The following is a 26,022-nucleotide window of genomic DNA, read 5'->3' on the forward strand; positions in this document are numbered from 1 at the left end:
CGCCGAGGCCCCGCCCACCGCGCGCGTCGTCATGGCAACGAGGCGCTCCCTCAGGAGTGGGCACTAAGCTGGGAGCTTCCCTCTGCCGCTGCGCATGCGCCCGGGTTTTGCGCATGCGCCCTGCGTAGCAGCTGGCAGGCGGTGTGTGGTGAGGCGAGCGGCTCTGCTGCCGGCCGGATCTATGGCCGCGGTGTTTCTCGTCACGCTCTACGAGTATTCGCCGCTTTTCTACATCACGGTGGTGTTCGTCTGTTTCCTCGTCACCAGCGGCCTGGTGCTGGGCTGGTGAGTGCGGCTGGGGGCCGGTCCTGCCCGTGGAGGTCGGTGTGGGGCGGTGGGCCTTGCTGTTGTTTCCATCGCTTCATTAGCTGCTGCTGCCTTACAGATGTGGCACCTTTCAGTCTGAATGACGTTATCTTCTGATCTTTCAGATGATATTGTGTGGAAAGGTTTTGTTCTTGTTTTGCATTGCTTCCCCTAGCGCTGGTAGGTGGATGTGAAAGCAAAGCTGGTCCTGCTGGGTGAAGCTCCACATCGTTACTTACTTCAAAAGAGCTGGTAGAAACCTCCATAGTTCTCCCCATCCCACTGCACACTGACAGTGTTATATTACCGTTCACTTCTTATGTCCCCATTCACCACATCGCCCTTTTGCACTTCATCCGTCGGTTGAGATGCTAAACCACGTTTCAAACAAGTCTCTTGTATATAGATGCAAAAATGGGGTTTCTTTATCAAATTAATCATTATTGTAGTAGAACCTCTTAGCAAGTTCAGTGTGTCTGCAGCTACAGCTCTGCCAAAGTGCTGCTTGAACCTCCCTAACTCATGAAAGCGATCTGCTGCACAGGATAAGTGCATGTGGCGTCATGTGAATACGTCCTAGCTGGTGTATTGCCATAACGACATTGTGTTTACCCCGTCATTTCCAGCATCAATCATCAGCCTGTTTTATAAACGTGCACGTGATGGTGGCAGCCGGCCTGAAAAACACCGACTGCTTAGGAATGCTAATGTTTTAATTCGCAAAGCCCTGCCTTGAGTTGAAGAGCATCGTGTATTTTCGCAGGCAGCCCTGGACTGTGGCCCTACTTAGAGAATAAGTTACTGGACAGGAATCTCGGTACAGCCAGCCCATTAGGTAGGCACAGAGACAAAAGTGGAATGTAGTTTGGCTGCTTATTGGCCCTGTGAGTTGCCTCCTAACTGGAGATGAATGCTTGTAGTAGGGGGAGCTCGGCACCTCTTCCGTCGAAGAAATCAACTTGAACAAAACCCACTGGAAATAGCTGCCTTTTCTAAACCCGTATGGTTCTAAAGCAATTAGTTGTCAACTATCAACCTGGGCTGGTGGAAAATAAAATCATAAAAGCTTTTTTTCCTCCCTTGTATGCTGAATGCTGCCTTAAAATTGACAGAAGCGCTGTATCTTGTAGCTGAGCAGAGAGAGCCTTTTGCCTTCAGCTGCTGCTAAAACCATCACTGGGGCCTTTTTTATTTCTTTTTTATTTCTTCCTGTGGCTGCTTTTCATGGTGATTATCCTGTTGCTTTCGACCAGAGGCTTTGAAAGTTTCCAAAGAACAGGGTTTGGAATCAGCCAGATGGTATAAAACAGGAGGCATCTTTATGTGCGGCTGGAGAGATTAGCTCCACTGAGTCTTAGATGCTGAATAAGTGAAGCAGCTGCTGCACCTGGTTTCTTTATGAGTGAGATGTTAAGCTGGCAGAATTCATTACAGCCCCTGTGAAGCAGGCATGGCTGTGTTTAGTTGCATTGGACGAGAGATTTGATGTTCCACGTGCACAAACTGAGCACGGCCGAGCACCCTGTGTTACAAGGAAACGTGAATGCTTCCATCGGTCTGGCAAACCAAAGGAATCTGTCAAAGGCGGAGCAATAAATATAGACTCTTCTCCACCACTTTTTCATTTTGGATATTAGCTGTGATGCTGAGGGAGGCAAGGCATGAAACGCTAAAGGCAGAGATACATTGGACCGCCAGGAGCAGGTTGTTGCTATGGAGGGTGGCTTTGTGAATTTAGTTTCCTCAACTTGAAAACCATTTCTGACCGGTGTTTTTCCATTGATCTCACAAAGGGTTCCTCCAACATGAATTAACAGGCACTTTGCGAGAGCTCAGTGTCAGTAAAAGCTCTGTTTTCTCGCTGTTTGAACTCCTGTGTGTCAAATAAAGATTTTGAAGCCAGGAAGAAAGGAGCAGTAAAGCCACAAAATGGTTTGGCTCAGAGCTGTATTGTACATGCAGTGATTTTCAGGTGGATTATGCTGATGTTGGTAGTGCCTTTTTCAGCTGGAGTTCCTGATGCAAGATCCATCTTACTGTAACAGCTGCTGTTCCAGAGTACAACATGGAATTGGTTGGTGCGGGGAAGGGCTGACACTTTGTGCTGTTCAGAAGTTTCCAGCCCGTGACTTCATAAAGCAAGATTTGAGGCCATTGAACAGACAGCGATGACAGCAAAAGCCCTAAACGGTGACAATGCAGCCTGAGCTAATTAAGAACTGTGTTCTCAAATATATTAGCAAAGGACCCCCCACAGCCTCTCACTGTCACCTTAGAAATGAGGCAGTGCTGGATTAATGCAGTTACAAAAATCCCATCAGTCTCTGATTGTGCATCCAGGGTGGCTTCTCTAATTACCCTTTGCTTCCTGACAGTTATTGCTGTCACCTTAACGCTGAATTGTTTTTAGCCCAAAGGAGGTGTTCTGCGGAGCTCCTTTTGTAGATCCTCATCTTCTGTGGCAGTTCCTTAAGAGCCCTGGGCAATGTGAAAGCCTTGGGGTTTTGTACGATGATGTCAGAAACCATCCTGAGGTTATTTCTTGTCATTTTCTTCGATTCTTATTTTCATCTATGGGATGTTCAAGTAGATGAAGCAAAGTTCAGACGTTGTCCTTTTATTGACAAGCTATAGCTTTGGCTTGCGTGCTAGTTTCACCTTTGGAGAGGTCTTGGAGTTGCACCTGTGGTTCTGTCTTGGCTGTTTTCCATTTGGTTTCTGGCTCAATGCAGAGGTTGTAAGACCTCTGATTTAGATGTGGCATTTTGTTGTGATCAAGGATAAAATGCAAAACCAGGATGTCTAAAGCCATCTCACTGGCTGCAGTTACAGCTCAGCATTCTGCAGGGCTGAATGATTCACTCTCAGGTCTTTCTGCAGAGCACCCAGCCCCTTAAATCTGTTCCATCTCAGTAAGCAATGGCTGTTTTGTCCTGTGACTGGATGTGCAGAATGTCAATGGTGAGAAAGCTTTGGTTAACCGTTTACCACTAGGGGGCATTGACTATCCTCACTAATTTCACTCACTGGAAATACAGTCAAAGTCTCCTCCATGTGTTTATTTTGTTTAACACTGAAGACTCCTATCTTCTGCCACAAAAAACTGGAGCTGAATTGGCAGGCTGTGTTATGCGAGCGTCCTAACAGATACTGTGCAAAGCTACATTGGATCTATTTGTTGTGCTGCAAGCTATTTAGAGCTGAAACTCAGACATGCCAACAGCAGTGCATAACATGCTCCTTCTTCTATTCTGTGTCTCTCAGGTTCGGTCTGGGTGTTCCTGTTATTCTCAGAAACTCGGAAGAAACAGAATCCAGCACGAGAGTACTGAAGAAGCGGATGAGACAAGTGAAGAATCCTTTTGGTTTAGAAATCTCTCATCCTGACACAGCTTCGGTAACAAGTCAGTAGGTTTCTAATATGCTTAATTTTAGTTAGCGTGTGTTCCTAAATGTACTGCTTCCTATTTCATGCTCTCACCACTTATCAGTACTTTCTCAGAAATCACTGCGGAAGGAATAATCATTTTTTCACCATTCATAACTAGGTTATGTTTAAAGCAAAATTATCTGGATATTTAAGAACAGTTTAATTCTTATTAATGATCCACTTCCTGCTGTAACAGGTATTTAAGTAACAAAAAAACATCCCTTGCAGATTACCAATTACTGTCAGCATTTTTTGTAAGCTTTAAGAAGAATTCCATATAGAATCATAGAACTATCCAAGTTGGAAAAGAAGATCATCAAGTCCAACCGCAGCCTAACAGTACCCTAACTCTAAAAACCCTCCGCTAAATCATATCCCTGAGCAGCACAGAATATACACAATCTGATTGAAAATCAAATTTCTTCTCCACTGTTGTTTGGAACTGCACTAGGTTATAAAACAAAATGTGTATGTGTGGTTCAGTGGAAGCTGAAGTATCTGTGCGGATCAAGTAGTCCCTAAAATCCTTGAGATCACCCACATAGGAAGTAAAATTCATGTACTTGTGCTGTGGTTGGGAGCATGAAACAAGGCCAAGTGTTTTCCAACCAAACAGATGCGGAGCCTTCCAATGAACATGAAAAGGGCTGCTGCAGATCACTCTTTGTCTTCATTTCTTTAAAAACCTAAAGAAGAAAACACAAACACAACAAAGCAAACAAAAAAGGAGCACACTCAGAGCAAACCCCTGCAATTAGTCATCAAGTCATGTGAATTTTCCAGCAGGTTTAAGCACTTGAATTTGGTGGGACTTCTCAAGAGCTGTGTTCCTGTCTGTGCTGTTAGCGTTGTAGAAGTTGCTATGCTGGATGCTCGCTTTTTAGAAAGGGAATGCAGTGCACATCCTCTTTTTAGCATTCCTCTGCATGACCAAGAGGGCCTTATCCATGTAGGCCACAGTGGGTGTTGTAGGCCAGTGATCCAATTACTGTCATTGTCTGAAGAGGGAATGGACTTTGGTCTAGAGATTATACTCTTGAGCCTCCCAATGTGCTTGTAAACTGTTAGCAGAAGTTAAAATTTACCCTTTGTAATGCATGTGCAGCTTCTGTTAGCTCAGACAGCGTTTGTATCTCCTCACACCCACTGCCTTCTCATCGTTGTCTCCCCGAAGCACCAAACCTAGTTTGAATTTTTAAAGATTAGATTAAAATGGTAAAAATCTGGGATGCTGACGTTGTTTTCTGCCTGTTTCCTTTGAAAACCCTGCACTTAGCAGTTCTAGGATTCCTGCACGTTGGTGAGTTAATGGAATTAATGAAGTCCTTATCTTCTTTCTAAAAAGAGGGCGTAACGCTGATACCTGACTGTCTGGAAGACTGTGTTCTTACGTGCTACTGGGGCTGCAGTGTTCAAAAACTCTACGAAGCATTGCAAAAACATGTCTACTGCTTCCGAATAAGCACTCCTCAGGCACTAGAGGATGCTCTATATGACGAATATCTCTGTCGGCAGCAATACTTGTATCCTTTACTTACACTGTTTTGACAAAGTATGCTAATTTGCTGGCACAGGGAGAGCTGTGAACATGAGGCAGTTCTTGGTACGATGTCATTAGGAACACATATGATGACAGATATCCTTTATGCAGACGTCACGTTTGTCTGCTATTGCAGTGACACTGATTGTTTTCCTTGACACAAATGAAGCGTCAAAAAAAACGACAAGGAAGAAAAATATTGTCAGCTACCAGAAGATGCTCAAGTTGTCGATTTTGGCCCAGTGCCTCGACGCTGCTATCCATTGATAGCACTGTTGACATTAGCTGGCGAAGAAGACAGGGAAATATACGATATTGTAAGTAATACAGGAATATATTTTAGGGATATTTGAATCATAGAATCATAGAATCATAGAATTACTCAGGTTGGAAAAGACCTTGAAGATCATCAAGTCCAACCGCAGCCTAACCAGTAGCCTATCTCTTAAAAAACAACCACAAAACAATACTACAACAACAAACCTCTGCTAAATCATATCCCTGAGTACCACATCCAAAGGGCTCTTAAACACATCCAGGGATGGCGATTCAACCACCTCCTTGGGGAGCCCATTCCAGTACCTAACCACCCTTTCTGTCTATGGTGGAGCTCCTGTTGCTGATACGGTGTTTTGGATTGCTGTTGGCAAAGAAAGACCTTCTTCTTTAGGTCTGGCAGAGATGTTTGTGCTGATTGCTGACTTGAAAACTAAGAGCATGGGCTAAATTTCATCCTGAATGCATTTGCAGCCAGATCACGCCTATGTGGTTTTGTGCAGTTTTCCTCTAGGTTCAGATGATTCGTGTGACAGTAGAAAAAGGTTACAAAAGCTATTTGAAGAACAGCAGAACTGAAGCTGTAGAAGACTCAGTGTATTAAACAGAAGATTGAGGAGTAGCTTGATGATGGAGTACAACTAAAAAGATAGAGAACACTCAAAGGGAAGGTTTATGAGCAAACAGCACAAAGTTTATGCTAGATTCTGGGATCAGTGTCTAGATTTCTGTACCATAGGGTAGCATGATAGAGGAAACAACACCTTAAAGAGCTGAGACAGTTCCATCTGGAATGGCTTCCACTCGTGATTCAGGATGTTGCCTCAGTGAACAAGCAGTGAGCTGAGGGCACGCACTGCCACTGAAACAGCACCTAGGGTGTGATGGTGTAGTACAGATGCACTGAGAACAGCTAGCTTTTAGAACCTTATCAAAGCATGAGAGCTGTGATTCTCGTGGAGAACTGATGACTTTCAAACTAAGCCAGCACGAAGCTTTGTGACATTTTTTGAGGCATTGTGATTAGAGAAAAAAGCCTCATTGCAAATTCAGTTACTATAAACACATGCACAGGTACGTATATATTTAAGCTCTGTATGTCATTAGCCACGTAGTGGATTTTGAAGTGTGAGGCTCAGGCATGTGCATGAGTGTGTAAGCCCTACCTCAGCTGTATAAGCACCGAGCTTCAGGAGGAGGGCACGTGTTAGGGTGCCTTTTTGGTATGGGGCCCAATTCTATCAGCTGAGAGCAAGCAGAGCAAGTCTGCTGTAAACTGGTTGCAGGATGGTGCAGTGGAGGACCAGGGCAGAAAGCTGAGACTCCACAAAATGCTGTCTTGTGCCACTTCCCATTTTTACCTTGTCCAGCTTTTTGTTTTTCTCTGTGCTTGAAGTCAATATTGATGAAGTTCTGATTGCCTAAAGGAAATAAGCAAGTCATAAGTTACAACAGCATGTATAGTCTTTAAAGCTTGAGGTCCCTTCCAACCCAAGGCGTTCTATGACACACCATTTTATATGAATCATATCATGAAAAGGAAAGATACTAAACATACTTTTTCTTTTCCTTTGGTAGATTTCAATGGTGACTGTAATTCATGTTCCTGACGAGAGCTACAGACTTTCCTGCAGAATATTAAATCAGTATCTACTTCTAGCTCAAGGCCAATACCATGATCTGAAGGTAAGCCACGTTCTGAAACTTGTGCTAAGCTTAGTCTGTGTGGGCTTTCAGGAGCTTAAGTTAGTCCATGACTTTTTATCAAGTTCTTTGCAGTAATAGTTACAATTATTTTATCAATTGAGAAGTTCCAGCCAAAGTTGCTGTGCAGAAATATCTGCAAATATCCAAGATTTATTAGAGAAGCTGTTTCTAGTCCTGGAGGCCTAGGTCCTGTCCACCTGTTAAAACACTAGTAATAAATTAACTAGCTATTGAATGCTGCTTCTCTACACAACAACTATTTCCTTGCTAGTCCTCGAAGCTCCACTTTCTCCTCTTTTGCTATACAGCTGGAGAAGCCTTAGAAGTCTTCTTAATTTCTTTTTACCACAATGTGTGTACAAAGATTAGTGCAGGCTGTTATCAGATGAACCTATGTTCTCATCATTCCTTTTCAGTTTCCCTTATCTATGTGTGTTTGGGACTATCTGTGTCCCGTGTCTGTTGATGATGTCATTCTGTGCCACTTTGTTATTATGCTAATAACAGTAATGTATAATATCAGCTAGCTAGAAGTTGTGCCAAATCTATTGACTCACTTAGCATTCATCTGGAAATAAATTCTTCCCAAGAACTGTTTGTCTTGGCCATCTTTTACTGATATACTTGATCCAGGTAAACTTCCAAGTCGATCCCCTTTGAGCTTTATTTTTCTGTTACTGTTGTAAAAAATACAGCTTAAACTAAACAGAAACAAGTGTGCAGCTGCACTTTGTAATACAGTTATGTAGTGTGTTCCCTGTGGGCAGTTTTGCCTGGTAGTTCGCTGGCTTTATTAACAGGTCGTGCCCAGAAGAATTTGTGCTTCCCATAAAACACCCTAGAAAGTAATAAAGGATTTCAAAGTGGGAAAGAGTGGAGTGGGTAGTGAGGTAATTCTGAAGGCTTGCTGGGATATAAGTTTGGTGGGAGTGGGTAAAAGCATCCCTCTAGGCACAGATAACGATAAGCCAGAAACAGAAACCTGAGCTGCTCACGGCCAGTGCAGTTCAGTTAAAGTTCACGCATTCACACTGATTTGATTAAGGTAAGATTTGACATCTTATCTTTACTGTTTTGCCAGTGTTTTGTATTTCAGAAGCACAGAATTATATGTATCATTGAAGGTCAGGAAACTGTCCTGACTCACGTGAGGAATGAGTCTGGACCTATTTGACCCAGTGGGACTGAGCCAATCTATCATGGTGGAAATTTACATGGAAGGAGTGTGTCCAGGTATTGGAGATAGTTTGTTGACTTGTGCTAAATGTTCGTTTATGTGTGTATTTTAGCAGCTCTTCATGTCTGCAAACAGTACCACACCACCTTCGTCTGGTACCTCTCCAGAGGACAGAAGCACCGACAGAAGCTTGCTGGAAAAGGCTGGACTGGCTGAAGATGAACCAGAATTGCATGAAGAAAACAGTAAAGACTGCGTTGTGTGCCAGAATGGCACAGTGAACTGGGTACTCCTACCCTGCAGACACACGTGCTTGTGCGATGGCTGCATTAAGTATTTTCAGCAGTGTCCAATGTGTAGGCAGTTTGTTCAAGAGTCTTTCCCACTCTGCAATAAAAAGGAGCAAGATGAAGATGAATCAACCCAGATCTTGCAAGATGTTCATCCTGGAAGAGTTTTTTAATGAAGACAAAAATAAAAGAATTGGGTTGTATGCACCAAGGTTAAATGTAGAGAACAGACTGTTTATGGGAGGATATCTAGCATTAACTTGTACAGTTTTGCTTTTTCATTGCTAGGCAGTTTTCAGCTTCCTTATGTGTCTTCACTCCATATGCTCACGGGAACATTACATTTCTCTGAGCAATGTGGACAGGAGAAGTGCGTAGGATATACTTGAAGGATGTGATTATTTTTGTAGCTTCTTACTAATTTTTCATGGAGTACTACTGCAGGCTATTTCGATCACTAAATTTAGCTTTATCTACTTGCAAACAAAACCTGCAAGTGAAGTTGAAGCGCACACAGCTTATTCTGTATTTATTATATTTAAAATATTAGAGCAATATATCGTCTTAATCCCTTATCATTTAGAAACCTGGCACTTTACAGAGCGTGACCAATGAAGGAAAGGATACATTCCTTGTAGTCAAACCCACGTATATTTATTTTGTAGGCAAAGGCTGTACTGTGACAGGAGCTAGAAGTTGTTCAGGACGCTGTTTGGGGCTGTTTTGAAACCATGTGCATGTGAAGGACCTGAGCCAAAGCCCGGTGGAACCAATGGAAAGGGTTCTATTTGTTGCCTTGAACTAAACCTTGCTGCCACTTTCAGTGTACATAGTAGTAGCTTTAGCTGCTGCTACTCTGTCATCTTGTGACAGATGTTCAATCTTCTGGCAATGGCTGCAAGAACTCGTTCTCCATACAAACGTTAATTAATTACTCCGTGGAGTTACTTGAGCAGTTCTGCTGTGCTGTTCTGATACCAACTGCCTGCTTGGGGAATTTCCAATTCTGTTTACTTGCGTTGTCAGATCGGATGAAAAGTTGGCCATCCCTTTGACTTTTATCAATAGTCCCAGGACATTTGCTTCCTGTAATAAAGAAAGAAGCTAAAGAATTGTTGAAAACTATTTATTGTATTTTTCTCTCCGTGGTATTGACAAAAGCAGTAAAAATGGCTGATGAGAGGAGAAATTGTTTTGCTTGAGAGCCAAAGACAGGCAGGGTTTCAAATCTGCTGATATAAGACACAAGTACAGACACTTGCTAGAACCTGTAAAAACAGGGAGTGCCTGCTCAGTGCCTTTCATCGTGTTCCCTTGTCCCTTTGCCCCACATCCATTTTCAGGACACCTGCTCATGGTGAACAAGCTGTGCTCCGAGCTCTTCAGCTCCACTCTCCTGCGGCTCCTGTATCAGTGCTGCCCTGGTGCTCATTTCTGTGTCACGCCCCTCCAGAACATTGAAGGCAGCTCGTCCTATTCAAGGTATTCCATCTTCGTCTTTCTGTTATTTTGTGGTGATTTGAGGTTTTTTTCTTTGTGTTTGTTATTTTTGCCTTCATTCTTCTGAATTCCTGGCATTTATCTCTGAGTAGAAGACTTAAGTGGTCATGAAAAGGGCAGTGATGGCTTGTGAAGATACATAGAGGTTGGGAATTGATGCACGTGGCCACAGATTCCCAGCCAAATATCCATTGGCTGTGTAAGACTGTTTATCTGCTCTACCTACAGTGACCTTCCTTAGCAGAGAGCTCTGGAATAAATAGCTGGCCAAATCAGCCTGCTGTTTGCACTGCGTATCAAACAGGAGTTAAATACATATAGAGCTGAGAGTGGACTGAAAAGTGCTTACAGAGAACTTCCAAAGACAAATGGTTCTGCTTGGAAGTCATTACAGCAATGAATGGCATATGTGAGGCAATTTAAGAGGCTGAGAACGCTAAGAGGAACGTGAAGAGTGCAATAACAGAAGGACCAATTGCTGGCTGGAGTGCTGGTGGTAGCAAGGCTACCCCACAGGTGAGAACAGAGCGCAGATGTGGAGAAACAACAGAGTGATGCAACTTCAAAAGAACCAGAGCTGCCTGTATTGAGAGCTTATGGAGACTCTAAATACCATCTGGTGTCTTCACCACTCAGTCTGAGCTGCGAAGGCATGAGGATCTGACAGACAACATTCCTTGTCCTCTCTTTCACTGTAGGCAGTCTCGACTGTAATTTACCCTACCTGCATTTGGGATAGGGGCCGTGCAGATCATTAGTCCAGAGGAATGGCTTAGTGCTGCACTGCTTCTAACCTGGGGCTGGGCACCGCTCTGTGGTTAGCAGGGACTTGGTTTGTCCTTGATCGAAGAAAGAAGTGCGTTTGTTCTTTTTACTACTGTAAAACTACCAGCAGCACCAGTTTATTAAAGGTTCCCAACAAGACAGTGTGATGCAAGCTTCTGGGCTTTTCTTAACCTCAGACTGGAATGGCATTCAGGTAGGCTCCACAGAGAGTTGCCTGCTCTGTCTGATCCTTCACCCGATCGATGCCAGTATTAAATAATAATGGCAAACAGGATGTAGCTGTGCGGAACTTCCAGGCCATGTATTTAGCATTAAGTCTCCCGGCTTTTCATTTGTTTCAGGTTCTATTTTTAATAGCATTTTCCAGAGATGCTTAGTTGCTTGGTCAGATGTAACAAGCTTCCTTGCTGGCCCGAATCAAAGACCCAACTGAGGGTGTTATGGCAAGTACAGTAGCTGGCTTATTATGTTTGCCCTTCTTCTAAGAAGCCATCTCAAAAAATGAATGAGGTGATGACTTTTGATGCAGGACATAAATAGCAGTTAATCCTCTCCACTTGGTTTAGTTCATCCTCCCTGCACATGCACTCCTCCACCATGGAAATGCCGTGTCCTTGGATCAGCAGCAAGTTTGTACCTAGAAAGCTTTGCTAGGATTCAGATGCTTCCTCCAGGTTTTTGTCTCTGTATAATGAGGGTTTAGGTCTGTCCTAATATTCTTTGCTCTCCCACTGCATTACCACTTCAAATCTAGCATTTCTTGGCTGGTTACGGGACTGGTGAGAAATCTAATGCATCACTTCTATTTCTCACAATGATCTTTATCTCGATGTCTATCAGCTCCTTGTGGGCAGTGCTACTTTAACAAGTTCAAGGAAGGATTGCTAACCTGTGAATGATCTTTGTAGTTGGTCCTTGTCTTTTCTCCTTCTGAGTTTACAGGTGTTACTGAGTACAGACAGCGAGACCCCAGAGGTTACCAGGGTCATCATACATCAGTCACCTGCTACCAGAATAGCTGTGAGATACAGATGTTGTGCTGCTTCTTGGCTGGTCGAACGCAGTGCAGGCACTATGGGGTTTTGGTCTCCTCTTCCTGAGGATCCTTGATTTCACCATTTTCCTCTGCAGGGAAAGAGCCAAGACTGCAAGTTCAAAATAGAGCAGCTTGCAGGAAGCCTGGGGTGGGCTATTGCTGGCAGGTTGAGGAGGATTCCAGCAAGTGGGGAGCCCCGAGGGAACCAGGCAATGCCTTCCTCATGCGGCTGCTCTGGCTGCCAAGGTTAGCAGACCCCTTTCGATGGCGGCACATTTCATTGATCAAAGACCAAGCAGGTCAGCGATTTATGGCACATGACAGCTTGGAAAGCAGTGCTTTCCCCCAGGCACTGCCATACATGAAGACAAGATTGACAACCCAGCTGCTGCAGCTCCTTTGAAGGCTGCCTTCTTCCTAGGTGGCCATCTCTAGACCCTGGCAAACCCTTCTCTACAGGATGACCTGCTCCAAGTCCAGCCTGGATCGCACCAGAAGTTACCTTTACATCTCCGTTCCCCCAGAGGGTGGTGACGCACTGGAACAGGTTGTCCAAGCAGGCTGTGGATGCCCCATCCCTGCAGGCATTCAAGGCCAGGCTGGATGTGGCTCTGGGCAGCCTGGGCTGCTGGTTGGCGACCCTGCACACAGCAGGGGGTTGGAATGGATGAGCACTGTGGGCCTTTGCAACCCAGGCCATTCTATGATCTTGCTGTAAGACTAAAGAAAGTGATCTGCCAAGAGCTGGTGGGCTCATGTTTATGAGAACACGAACAGCTAAAGCTTTTCCAGCTTTTAAGTCTTTAAGTGTCTTCCCATAGATGTGAAAACGTGTAACTAAATCTGCCCTCTACAATCTTCTCTTTCAGCCCAACTTCTTGACAAATACTAAAAGTCTCCATCGAGTCCAGCAGCATTTGTTGCTCTCCCGCTGGCAAAGTGTTTGTTTTTCTCCTGGCCTGAAAACAACATGATATAAAGGTCTCCAGATGTTCTGACGTGTTTTGATGGGCTCATTTGTATCTTTCATTTTTAGCAACCTGCACCTTGCTGTTCCCAGGGCCCAACCAATGGATCTGCTTGCAGCAACATGTTGGACGCTCATCCCACAGCGCCTCGTGGGCAGGCTTTGTAATTTCACTTGGCAGAGCTGTAACTACAGCCATCTACACTGGAGCGTAGTTCACGCTGTCTTCATTTAACCAGGTAGTGCCCCGTACTGCAGGGAGCAGAATGAATCGGTACAGCAGCATCCTGGGTAAGTGGGTGGCCTGCAGTGACCTTCGAGGTCATCAAAGCCATCAAGCTGACCATCACCCACCATGTCCCTCAGTGCTTCATATGCTGGGATGGAGACACAAGGGGAGGAGGTGTTTCCCCTCCGTGTTTGGCTTCTGTGCTTGGATTCCTTTTGTGATGGGAAGGTTCACAGCATGGCCTGGGTTGCAAAGGCCCACAGTGCTCATCCAGCTCCAACCCCCTGCTGTGTGCAGGGTCACCAACCAGCAGCCCAGGCTGCCCAGAGCCACATCCAGCCTGGCCTTGAATGCCTGCAGGGATGGGGCATCCACAGCCCAATTGGGCAACCTGTTCCAGTGTGTCTCCCCTGTCTCAGTTCCAAACCATTCCCCCTTGTCCTATCACTGCCCACCCTCACAAACAGCCGTTCCCTCTCCTGTTTATACGCTCCTTTCAAATACTGGAAGGCCACAATGAGGTCTCCCTGCAACCTTCTCTTCTGTAAGCTAAACAAGCCCAGTTCCCCCAACCTTTCTTCATAGGAGGAACCCCCCTGCAACCCCACTCTTTAAGGACCACCCCATCCCACACAGCAGTCACCTCACCACCGGGTGGGTGGCCCTAATATATATATATAGATATGTGTGTATATCTAACAAATAATACAAGAATCAACTCCCCGCTGCCATCCCCGCTCTCCCCACTAGATGGTGGCTTCCCCCAGCGGGACGCGATAGCGGGAAGCCCGCAGCCTTGAGGGGGGTTGGCGGGGAGAGACGCTGTGCGGGTGGGGATGGGGTGGAGGTGTGACTGCGGCGCTTTATTTGGCGGCAGGGTAACGTGGAGCTGAATTAGCAGCGGGATCTGCCGGTGCTGCCGCGCGGGGTTGGGACACGCGGGGAACCAGAGAGGCGCGCGCCCGCGCTTTCCCCCCCCCCCACCTTCCTCCTCCTTCCCCGCGCGCGCGCCCCGCCCCCGATGACGTCACCGCTATGCAAATGAGCGCAATGTGGGGAGCGGGGGCTCGGCGCGCCGCCGGGCTCAGTCTCGCGCCGCGGAGCCGCCGCCGCCGCTCGCGCCCCGCGCCCCCCCCTTCTCTCCCCCTTATTCCCCCCCCTCCCCATTCCCCGCCATGGCACGGCCCCCCCCACGCCTCTCTCCCCCCCCTCCCTCCTCTTCCAGCACCCCGAGGCCGGTGTGAATGAGGTGAGTGCCGGGCAGCGGACGGGTGGGGGGAACTTTGATTTTAGGGCGGTATGGGGGGGGTCGGTGCAGTGCCCCCCTCCTCCTCCTCTAAGGGTGCTGGGGGAGATCCCTCCCTTTTTCCTTTCCCCCAGATACGTTTCCTGAGGGGTGTCTGCCCTCTGGGAGGGGGCTGCGGTGGGTTGGGGAGGGGGGGGTCCCCACATCCCACCCCCTCCTAAAACGGGGGGGTGAGCCCAGATCTGGAGGAGGAGGAGAAAGGCAGCGGGCTGCGGTGCCCGGGTGCTGCGCGCCTTCCTCCTCTCCTCCTCCTCCCCCTCTGCCCCCCCGTTTCTCACCCCATTTCTCTCTTCCAGGTGTGACCCCCCCGGCCCGATCCCGCCCGTTCCGTGCCTTGCCCACACTCGCAGCTCGGGGCCGGCTCGGTGCACGCAGACTGCTGGGCTTCTCCTTGTTATTCCGCCTTTTTCCCCCCCCCCTCCCATCTTTTTAAATATTTCTTAATTTTTTACCTCCCCCCCCCCTCCCCCAACTCCCACTGACTCCGCATCGCCATCACCAGCCCCGAAGAGAACCGAGCGAACCCGAAGCTGCACCCTACACCCACCGACCAACCCACCCATCGCAGAGGAAATCCTCACCGTCACCCGGGGAGGGGGGGGGGTGGGAGAGCAGCCCACCTCGGGGCTGGGGGGCAGAGCCCTCCCCCTCGCACCCCGGCCCTCAGCATCATGATGTTTCGCGACCAGGTCGGCGTGTTGGCCGGCTGGTTCAAGGGCTGGAACGAATGCGAGCAGACTGTTGCGCTGCTCTCGCTGCTCAAACGCGTGAGCCGGACCCAGGCGCGTTTCCTGCAGCTCTGCCTGGAGCACTCGCTGGCGGACTGCACCGAGCTGCACGTCCTCGAAGGGGAGGCCAACAACCCCGGTGAGTTTGCAGCAACCCTTCCTCGTTCCCTTTTTCTATTCCCTTTTTCCATTCTAATTTCTTTTTTTTTCCTTCTCATCCTTTTCCTTTTTTTTTCTCCCTATTTCCTTTTTCCTTTCCTTCCCCCCCCTCCTTTTTATTTACTTCCCCTTCTTGCATTCCCCTAATGCAGCCAAAGCCGTATATCCGTACCTAACACCAACCCCCCCCCTCAGACGCTGTTGATCTCCCCCCCCAGCCCCGCCATCTCTCTCATTTTCAAACTGCTGATGGCTCATTCCACTTGGCTTCCAGCACAGCCAACTATTGCACCGTGTAACTACGGGAGCATGAACGATTGGTGGCTTTTTTTCCCCTTTATTCCTCCCCCCTCCCTCCCCCCCCCCCCCCCCCCCTTCCATCCTCCCCCCTTCCTCCTTCCATGCAGTTTCCTGTGCAATAAGTAAGTCAGGTCACGTAGAGTCTGGATTTTCCAGGCTTCTTTTGGACAACGTGGCTCGCTTTGCTCTCTGCAACAAGGAGCCCACGGCTACCTGAAGCAAACTGTTACGTTCTCAACGTTTGCCCAGCTGGGTTATCCGAATTTCTTTGCAAAAAAAAAACCCGGCACTTTCTGGCCCATCGTTCAGATCCTGTTTGGACGCTTTGTGTTGTTTCTCTTTTTCTTCCCCCCCCCTTCTTTTCCTGCGGCTCTCAATACCCCCCTTGTGTTCTTTCTGCCTCTGCATTCACGGGATGCACTGCAGGGAGCGTGCGGGGCTGGCAGAGCGCACTGGGGCTTTATGCCATCGCCGGCCCCGCTTCCTCAACTCAATAGGAGTCAGTGGAGTCGGAGCGAAGCGTCGTTGTGATGATTGGGGCTGTTCTATGCACATAGGTCCCTACGTGTGCCTTTGCACGCCTGTGTGTGTGTGTTTGCAGTGATGGAGATGGAAGTTGCTGTAGAGTTGCTGCAGTGTGGGCTGCGAGGCTTGATCCCAATGGCGAAGCGTTGCAGTCGGCTCCCAAACAGAGCCCCAGTGTCTGCGGGCCGGGAGGAGCGCAGTCCCGCTCCAGCTGTTCCCCATTAGGGCCGCTTGGCAGCCGGCCCCGCTGCCATTTGGTGACGAGGGCCAGCGCCGCGGGGCTGAGCCGCCCGCCCGCAGGAAACCACCCCGAGATCGGCGATGGTCCGAGGGAGAAAGGCTGGAATTGGCCATTTCCTTTTATAGCTGCAGGAATGAGAGGCAGGAATGCTGCGGGGTGCGCCTCGGCGCTGTGATGCTGCTTTTAGCAACAGCTGAAGGGCCGAAGCGAGGCCGCCCACATCGGCACAGCCCGGCCCTGCATCCCCTGCAGCTGATCGAGCTGTGCTTTAATTCTTACCTGCCTGGCTGTTTTCCTTCGGGTTGTGTTTTGAGTGTTTCCATTGCGGGTGCCCTTGGGTTCCAGGTGCGGTTTTGCTGTGGATATCCTCAGGTTCTGGTTGTCTGTTGGGTGTCCTGCTGTGGGTTCCGGTTGTGGTTTGGGGTGTTGCTGTGTTGAGTGTCCCTCGGAGTCAGTTGTCTTTTGGGTATTCCGTTGTGGGTGTCTTTGGGTTCTGGTTGTGCTTTAGTTTGTCCCATTGTGGGTACCCTCGAGTTCCAGTTGGGGTTTGGGATGTCCCATTCTGGGTGCCCTTTGGGTTCTAGTTGCGTTTTGGGATGTCTCCCTGTGGGTCTTCCTTGGTTCTGGTTGTCTTTTTGGCATCCCGTTGTGGTTGTCTCTGAGCTCTGGTTGTCTTTTGGGTGTTCCTGGTTCCCGGGTGTGATTTGGGAAGGTGACACTCCAACCCTGGAGTTTGGAGGGCCGTGTCCGTGTTTGCCTCCCAGCCATGGGGTTGTGATGAAGACAGCATGGGGAAGTAAGGCTGAGCCATGGGGTCAAGTGCTCTGACAGTGGGAAATGTCATCTCCTGGCTGGTACAGGTGGCTGGCAATATCCCTGTGGTCTTCACTGTGAGGGTTTCCCCATGGCCAGGGCTGGTGCTCAGCAGTGGGGCTGTGAACACATCCACTGACATCCCTACCTCAAACCAGCAACAGCAATCCCAGGTTGTGCCATCAGTCCCCTTCTCTCCTGGGGGGTTTCCCTTGGCAAGAGGGTACCAACAAGCATCCCAAGGCATGTGATGATCCCATAATGGAGAGAGGGGGAATTGGAGATCTACCCTGCAGCTATTGACTGTAGGAAGCAGCTTTTGGTCTCCGCTATCAACGCTGCCCCTGTCCATTAAACCACCTGTGCCTTTTAAATAGCATTTGTCACTTGACTGGCAATGGAATCACACCAAGTTCTGAAAGCAGCGTCGTCACCGAGCCCTGCGCTGCTCTGCTCTTTGAATCCTGCTTGTTCCATGTGAGCAGGGCTGCCTTCAAGGTGCTCGGTTATAAAGGGCAAGGAAGAGGCAAATCCTGTGCTCCTTGCTCTGGTGAAGCATTCAGCTCATGGTTGCCCTGCACAGTGGCCATGGGAGGTATGCAGACACTGCCCACCCTCCACTTGGCTCACTGTGGGGTTTTGAGCCTGGACTGCATCCCTCAGTGCTGGGCAGGGTTGTCCTGCACCGCAATGAGAGCATCCACACCACGTAGATTTGGTGTCCCCTGCAAGGAGCAGCTGGAGGAAGAGCCAGGGAGAGGCAGTGCCTTTAATTAGACCAAGTGATGCAGCTGGAAAAAATGGCCAAGCGCAAAGGTGCTCAAAGGAGGGTTTGTGCTCCTAGGTTTTTTTCCAGCAGTCTAATAAAAGCCACGGCTTGTGCCTGCACAGCTCGCCTCAGTTCTGGGGTGGCTGCAGCTCCATTTTGTTGGGAAGCAAACAGCCTGATCTGGTGCTTGGGGACCCTGCACACAGCAGGGGGTTGGAACTGGATGAGCATTGTGGGCCTTTGCAACCCAGGCCATTCTATGTTTCTAGGTTCTTCTACTCCCCATCACACAGTCATTAAGGTTGGAAAAGACCTCCAAGATCCCCAAGTCCAACCCCAACCCATCCCTGCTGTGCCCACTGACCACGTTTATAACTTATAGCCCACAAACACCATCTTTTTCCAGGCTGGGAGCGATGTTTGCAATCAGTGTGACTAACTGAAATAGTAATTAGCGTGAACGCTGGCTTTATTTTAAGACACATTCGTCAGTGCTGCAGCCCTTCGGCTCCGTGCTGCTGGCTAATGTTACTGCAGATAACCTGCAGGGAAAGGGCAGGTCACCTCGTGCTGCAGAGCTGCAGGGTCAGAGCTGAGAGCGCTGATTTGGGGTGCAGGTGGGTTTGGGGTTTGCCTGCTCTGTGCAGCAGCCCTCGGTCAAGCACTGGTGGCTGTTGAAGGCTTCCTGCTGCAGGGGCAGCCCAGGAGTGGGACTTGGCACCGAGGGGACCAATCCCTGCATGAATCATGCGTGGATGCGTGCGCCTGTGTGCCTCTGAGTGTGCATCGCCCCCTGTATTTTCTCCTTCTATATTCAGCACATAAACAAGAGCGGTGCTCTCTGTTAACTCTTGATTTCCCGAGGGCTGCCTCAGGGCTCAGCGAGATGCTGAAGGAGGATGAGGTTTGGGCTGAGGATCAGGGCTGGCTTCTTCTTCCCTGCCAGGAGCTTTTCAGCTTTGCCATGCAGCAGGCTAATGCCTCTGGGTCTGCAGTGAGAGCCACGCATGGATCCTCAGCTTGCAGCTCCATTTGTTGGCATGTGCCATGGGATGGGTGCACTGGCAATGTTGGCAGAGGTGTCCACATCGTTGCTGGTGGCTCCTCTCTGCCCTCCTGATCTCTGTACAAAGACCTGGGTGACGGCCGTGGGGTTTGCCGTTATTGATTCTGTTGCCCTTTGCAGCCTCGAGGTACAACGCAACATCTTCCCTCTGCTACATTTAAGGTTCCAGCATGCTCAGACCCCGAGGTATTTCACCACATGGGGCTTCCCATCACCATTGTGGCACCAATGGCAGCTTCTGCTGCTGTCCCCACAAACCTCACCTGGCATCTGCAGGAGCTGGATGTGGCCTAAAGATGCTCTTACCCTAAAGCAACGTTAAGATTGCAAGTGCCATGAGCAGGGTTTGGCAGCTCTGCTCCTCCTTTGCTCTCAAGCAGCCTTGGAGGGGCCACACGGGGCCTTGGGAAGCTCATCTGTTACTGATCCTTGTGAGTAATTCCTTCCAGATTGCTTTTTTTCTTCTTATTTTATCTTAATTTTTGGGGGGGTAAGACCTGTTTCAGATGAGCCACAAACCTATTGTACTTCTAACCTGCTCCTTGTATGCGCTGCTGTCTGATGGGATGTGGCTGGTGTTGGGTTTGGAGACTTGATTGCTATGGGAAGTAGTTAAGCAGTGGGAAAACATGGTTCGAATGCTTGAAATGCTGTAAAATTTGCACGCTGCTGCAATTTATTTTCTCATTTCCCCATACCCAATGCCCACATCCCTCAGGGCCTCATCTCCATGGCTCTGGAACGCCTCTAGGGGCAGTGAACCCCCATTCCCTGGGCAGCTGTGCCACTGCATCACCACTCTTTGGAGAAGAAATCCTTCCTGCTATCCAAGCTGACCCTCCTGTGGCACAACTTGAGGCCATCACCTCTCATCCTGTCGTATTACCTGCGAGCTGAGGCCTAACCTGTAAAAGATGGTGATCCCCGTTGTGATCACCCATAGGGTCAGCTCCAACCTCCCCGTTCCAAAGAGCTGCATTATGTTTAAAAGGAAAAACCAATGAAGTCCCCGGGGCTGTTTCCCTGCTGATAACGTGAGTGTAGACGCAGTGCTGAGCTGTAAGCCACCTGAGTGACCTTTTGAGATAAGAATTGTTATCGACTGGCAGAATTATGCTAAACTGATAAGGATCCTTTTAAAAAGAAGGGAAAAACCAACGCTCTGTAACCATAACAACGGGCTGGAGATGGAGCTGCTCGTGATGCTGGTGTCTCAAGGGTGTCCCCAAAGGATCCCTGGAGCCGGGGACCTCCTTACACCAATGATGGGCCCCAAATTTCCTTAATTCGCAGAGAATTGAGGGTGAGTGCAGAGGGAATGGGTCTGGGGCTGGATGCTGCTGGTGGCTGCGAGCAGCAGGGCAAGGAGGGCTCCCGTTTGCTGTTTATAGCACAGTCTGTTTACCAGCAAAGTTGGCCACATCCCGCTGTCACCGCTGCTGCTGTGGTTGGTGGAGCTGCAGAAAGCAGCCTGGAGCCCCTCCGTATCTCATTGTGCTCACGTAGCTGGTGGCTGTGTGTCATAGAAGGCGTGCATCCATCCTTGTGGCTCCTTAAAGGTCATCTGGTCCCACTCCCCTGCAGTGAGCAAGGAGGTGAAGATGTGGAAGGAGGGGGGTAAGCCCAATAAAGCACTGGAAGGTCTTGCAGCCTGGAAGGTCAGCTCTATCCCGGGTTCCATTGGAAGATGGGTGGCTAGCAGGGAGTGGGAGGTGATTGCCCCCCTCTACTCAGCTCTTGTGAGACCCCATCTGCAGTGCTGTGTCCAGACCTGGAGCCCACAGTATCATAGTATCAGTACAAGAAGGATGCAGAGCTCTTGGAATGGGTCTGGAACTAAGATGATCAGAGGGCTGGAGCAGCTCTCCTATGAAGAAAGGTTGGGACAACTGGGCTTGTTCAGCTTGGAGAAGAGAAGGCTGCGGGGAGACCTCATTGTGACCTACCAGTATTTGAAGGGAGCGTATAAACAGGAGAGGGAACGGCTGTTTGTGAGGGTGGGCAGTGATAGGACAAGGGAGAATGGTTTGGAACTGAGACAGGGGAGGTTTAGGTTGGATCTTAGGAGGAAGCTTTTCACCCAGAGGGTGGTGACGCACTGGAACAGGTTGCCCAAGGAGGCTGTGGGTGCCCCATCCCTGCAGGCATTCAAGGCCAGGCTGGATGTGGCTCTGGGCAGCCTGGGCTGCTGGTTGGTGACCCTGCACACAGCAGGGGGTTGGAATGGATGAGCACTGTGGGCCTTTGCAACCCAGGCCATTCTAGGATTCTATGAATTACTTTAGAATTAGATCCTAAAAAGCTGCTAATCTGTCCATTTTGAGTGCATACCAGATAGAGAGATGCACAACTCAACTCATTGGGCTACTTGCTGCACTGGGTGATCCCCAGAGGTCCCTTCCAGCCCTTATGGGTCTGTGTTGGGGAAATGGATGGCATAGAGCTGCTGTTACGATGCATGTAGCACCCAGTGCAGTGCAGAGCTGTGTGCTCAGGCTGTGCTCATGGCGTTATTCTGCAGCAGTCGGTTGGATGCTGAACGCTTTTTGTAGTCGCTGTCAACCCTGGGTCAGAGCCCTTATAAATAACACTGGGTGGATGGGGATCATAGCTGCTGCAGCCCAGCTGTCTGCATCACCAGCCAGCCTTTGGAAAGGGCTGATCTGAGATTCCACAGGGAGTGGGTATGGAGGTATTTAAAGCAGGGGAGCAGCTAAAAGCAGGCTGTGCACTAAGAAGGGAGTGAGGCTCCATCCCGAGGACAGGTGGCCAGCGCTGACGGCTGGGCCTTGCATTTCACCAAAGCAATTGTTGCATTGCTCCAACGTTGCATTGCCATTGATGTGCAGCATTGCATTCAGGTGCATTTGTATCTCTCAGCTTGTCATCTTTTGTATGAGAGCGGGTGAGCCCCAGGGGGATGCTGTGTTCTTCTCTATGGAGTGGAGGAATTCCATCAGAGGAGCTATTGTTTGGCCCTGCTCTCAGCATTTGGGCAACTGCTCTTTAGATGAACCCTACTGAAAGGGGAGGGTGATCTTCGCTGGGCTCGAAATAATGGCAACAATGTGGGCAGATGCTTTTGCATTGTTAGAAGTCGATACAGGCGGGTAGCGGGGAAGCATCGATTAGGGAATGAAGGAGCCAAGTTCTTCAAATCCCTCCTAAAGCCACGCTGCGCGCTGGCACTGATGCTCAGTTGCTTTCTGGGTTTAAAATAGAAGCAGCTCGTTTTTGCCCCCCGTACCACGAGTGGTTGCTGGTCAGTGGTGCAAATGCTCGGGGTGCAGAGCCTGATGAGCTCCAGCATGAACCTTGAGTTGGGCACCGAGTCCCAACTCCTGGCTCTATATGGGATCATCCAAAACCCAAACCCAGTGTCTGGGAGTGCAGGGACAGCACTCGGGGCTGTGCCCACCACCCCCTGGGACACAGCCTTGCCTTAACATCCCACATGCTTGAGTCAATCCATAACCCTCAGAGCCTCTTCCCCACAACTGTGGCTCCTGGGCTGCTTGGGATCAGTGCAGATGTTGGGTTCCAGATGTGTGCCATGAGGTGATCTGGGAGCAGCACAGTGGCCCAGATGTGTTTTAATCCGATACACTCTTTAGTTCACACATACCATTACCCCAACTTCTTTATCATGAGCAAAGAGATGAATCCTCTCCGCCAGATGCGTTTATAAGCACAGATCATCTGGCTGTTGCGACAGAGGCAATGATTTAGGATTTCCATCCTGGGTGTGCAGAGCCCTGTAACGCAAGCAGCCCTGATCCTTTGTTGTTGCAGTGTTCGTAGGGAGAGCTCGTTAAAGCTGGCACGATCACTCAAGTAAATGAGAAATGAATGAACTTAAAATAAAAGGCTGAATCGCGCCGCATTAAGGCAGTAGTTGTGATTTGTTAACAGCTTGGGTTTTTTTCTTGCATGCGAACCTGGAGCAATCGGGTTGCTTTACCTTGTAAAGGATTTCACAAGTCACTCTCGTTTTCTTTTAATGTTGCAGTGCTTGGAAATAATGCAAGGTCAGACCGAGCGTAACTAATTCCAGTCTGGAAGCAGAGGGTAGCCTGTTTCTCAATAGACTTACAATTAGTGAAACAATGCGCGTGTCCTGGAGAAGGTTTTAGCAGGAAATGAGACGGCTGGAATCGCTGTCACTGCAGTTATATGGGGGGGTTTCCATCCCTGTATTGTGTCCTTTGTAAGGGGGATCCCTGCAGAAGCCCAGGTCTCGCTTGGCTTGGGTTGCTGCCGCTCACCTTTGGGATGCTGCAGCTCCACCAGCATTTCAGGTGATGCACAAGGCAAGGGTTAGAAGAGTTGTGCAAGGGAGGGGGATAACTGCATGCATCAGTACAGGTTAGGGGCTGACCTGCTGGAAAGGAGCTGTGCAGAGAAGGGCCTGGGGGTCCCGGTGGATGACTGGTACCAGTCTTGGTCCTGAGTAACTTAATAACCTGAAGAATAGGCTGCTTCCATTAAGGCAAGGCTGGATCCGGCCCTGGGCAACCTGATGGAGCTGTGGTGTCCCTGCTCATTGCAGGGGAGTTGGACTGGATGGCCTTTAAAGGTCCCTTCCAGCTCTAAGGGTTCTGTGATTGAAGAATTCAAAGGCATGTTGGTGGAGAGGAAGAGTGTGCGTGCAGCATTTCGTGTTGGCTTTTGGACTTCTCTTTCAAAAAGAAAGGGAAAAAATAGATGCCAAGTGGGGGTGTTTTGGGCATGTAGGGGTCAGTGGGGGTGAACACAGGGTCCTGGTGGCCCAGTGGGACCCCTCCTCGCCCAGCCTTAGGGCAGGATTCCCCCATAGGGATGGGGATCCCCACTCCTGCAGCTCGTCCCTGGTGGGGCTGGGCACCCAGCCAGCACTCACAGCGATGCTGTCGCTGTATTTTTAGTTTTCCCTTCTGATTTCTTTTTTTTTTCCCTTCCAATTTTGGACACGTTTTTTGACGGCTTTTACCTGCTGAGTCACCAGTCATCACCACCAGTCATCCCCTCACACGGGAGCTGCTCCTCACATCCCAATTCCCTGAGCAGGCTGGGCCGACCAGCATTTAAAACTAAAACCTCTCAAGGAAACGTTGGCTGTTTGAGGCTTTTTGTCTTCTTTTTTTTCCCTTCTTTTCCTACGGTTTGCTCAGTGTATGAGAGGGCTGTTCCACAGAAGTGATGCCTTCGCAGGGGTAGGGTGGCTCTGTGGTGTATTGGTGCTCAGAGGAACTGGCTGTTGCAATCAGATAATGGTGCAGCTTTTAATGCTGAGTGTATCTGAAGCTGCAACGCGTGCTCCTGCTTTCTGGAGGCAGATTTTCTTGGTGGTAAACCACAACTTGAGCCCATAGGAGCATAGAATGGCCTGGTTGAAAGGGACCACAGTGCTCATCCAGTCCCAACCCCCTGCTGTGTGCAGGGTCACCAACCAGCAGCCCAGGCTGCCCAGAGCCACATCCAGCCTGGCCTTGAATGCCTGCAGGGATGGGGCATCCACAGCCTCCTTGGGCAACCTGTTCAGTGCGTCACCAGACTCTGAGTGAAAAACTTCCTCCTAAGATCCATCTAAACCTCCCCTAAAGAGCACAAACCCTTTCATAGAATCATTCCAGTTAGAAAAGACCTCTAAGGTCATCCAGGCAACCATCCACCTACCACCAGTATTGCCCACTAAACCATGTCCCTTTGATTCTCATCACGTAACAGATAACACCCATTTGCTATACAGAAGCAGGACTGCTGTCCCTAAGGCTCAGCCTTGCTTCTGGCCTTTGGGTTTGGATGACACGAGTGTTTACAGCTGTTTTGCAAATGTTGCTTAGTGCTTAATCTGTAGCACTTGCTTGTGAGCTGCCTGTTGGCTACCAGAACGCAGTGGCCGGCTCACCAGAACCCACGTGGAAATAGTTTGAATACACGTAGTGGCACTCGGTGTCTGAAGTACCTTCTTTTGTTCTGCTCTGAGCATTTTCTGCCCCAAAAAAACTCATCTCACGATCACTTGGTTGAGCTGTAATTTTGGGCATGGCATCTATTGGCAGGGAGATGGTAGCATAACCATTCGTGGAGGTGTTTAAGATGTAGCAGTGAGGGGGATGCGGTCAGTGGGCATGGTGAGGGTTGGATGTCATCACCACGCTGGTCTTTTCCAAGCTGTTGTTAGAAACTTCTTGTGGTTGGTGACCCTGCGCATAGCAGGGGGGTTGAAACTGGTTGTTCTTTGTGATCTTTTTCAACCCAGGCCGTTCTGTGGTTCGTTCTATGATTCCATGGATGACTATGATTGGGGTGTTGTAAGGCCCTTCCTCTTGCTGTATTCTTACAAACTGGAGCACGTGTTGATGCTGCAGTTGGCAGAGAAGCGCTTCGCAGTGGGTGCAGCTGCCCTGCAGTGCTGTCACATTCCTTATTCTCTTTCTGCAGGATGCCTTGTAGAAACCAGCCATTCTGATCTATTTACACATGGATCCTCCAGGTAGCAGCGTTTCGTGGGTGTGCAGCAGCTGCTGGGTTGTTGGAGCTTAGAAAAGGTTGCTTTAACTTTGCTCTTCTCCTAAAGCGCCCTGTTTTCTTATGCGGGCACCCTGCGCCAGGCCTTGGGTTTGCAGAGGAAGGATGGGGTGTGTATAATAAGAAGTGATTGGGGAACAACTGCAGCCTGAAATTGTAGCCGGGTTGGGAAGAGGAGGCTGAGGATGAGTGGGGCCCCTCGGCGCGGTCACTGGCTGCCTCAGAGGGATGGGGGAGAGGAAGCATTGGTGGGATGCCTCGCTGCCACCTCCCTCATCAGGGGGCTCAGCACTGCTCGGAAGCTTCCTGCCTCCATGGCAGAATTTAATACTGATGTGGATATATTTAGGATGCATGCATT

At 49.2% G+C, this 26,022-nt stretch overlaps 2 protein-coding genes across 5 annotated transcripts in view; both read left to right on the plus strand.

Annotated features, from left to right (window-relative positions):
- The first annotated feature begins 31 nt into the window (after window positions 1-31).
- On the plus strand, window positions 32-9,838 carry CGRRF1 (cell growth regulator with ring finger domain 1). 2 transcript variants are annotated; one of them, XM_072338126.1, is made up of 6 exons: window positions 32-285; window positions 3,571-3,710; window positions 5,082-5,259; window positions 5,446-5,593; window positions 7,131-7,238; window positions 8,549-9,838. In XM_072338126.1, the coding sequence occupies exons 1-6, from the start codon at window positions 95-97 to the stop codon at window positions 8,897-8,899; spliced, it is 1,116 nt and encodes a 371-aa protein (XP_072194227.1). In that variant the 5' UTR covers window positions 32-94; the 3' UTR covers window positions 8,900-9,838. The 2 variants fall into 2 exon arrangements, with proteins under 2 accessions (XP_072194227.1, XP_072194228.1); XM_072338127.1 differs by having other exon boundaries at window positions 101-285; window positions 8,552-9,838.
- Window positions 9,839-14,330: 4,492 nt separating this feature from the next.
- The window catches only part of SAMD4A (sterile alpha motif domain containing 4A), a 61,484-nt gene continuing 49,792 nt past the window's right edge, over window positions 14,331-26,022 (plus strand). For 2 of the 3 annotated variants that reach the window (XM_072337653.1, XM_072337651.1), the window contains exon 1: window positions 15,082-15,417. In XM_072337653.1, the coding sequence (XP_072193754.1) occupies window positions 15,222-15,417 (196 nt within the window). In that variant the 5' untranslated portion in view covers window positions 15,082-15,221. Of the gene's footprint in view, window positions 14,494-14,846; window positions 15,418-26,022 lie in introns of those variants that run through there. The other variant, XM_072337652.1, reaches the window with a different exon arrangement.

Source organism: Excalfactoria chinensis, chromosome 5 (genome assembly GCF_039878825.1).
Source record: "Excalfactoria chinensis isolate bCotChi1 chromosome 5, bCotChi1.hap2, whole genome shotgun sequence".
NCBI classification, from domain to species: domain Eukaryota; kingdom Metazoa; phylum Chordata; class Aves; order Galliformes; family Phasianidae; genus Excalfactoria; species Excalfactoria chinensis.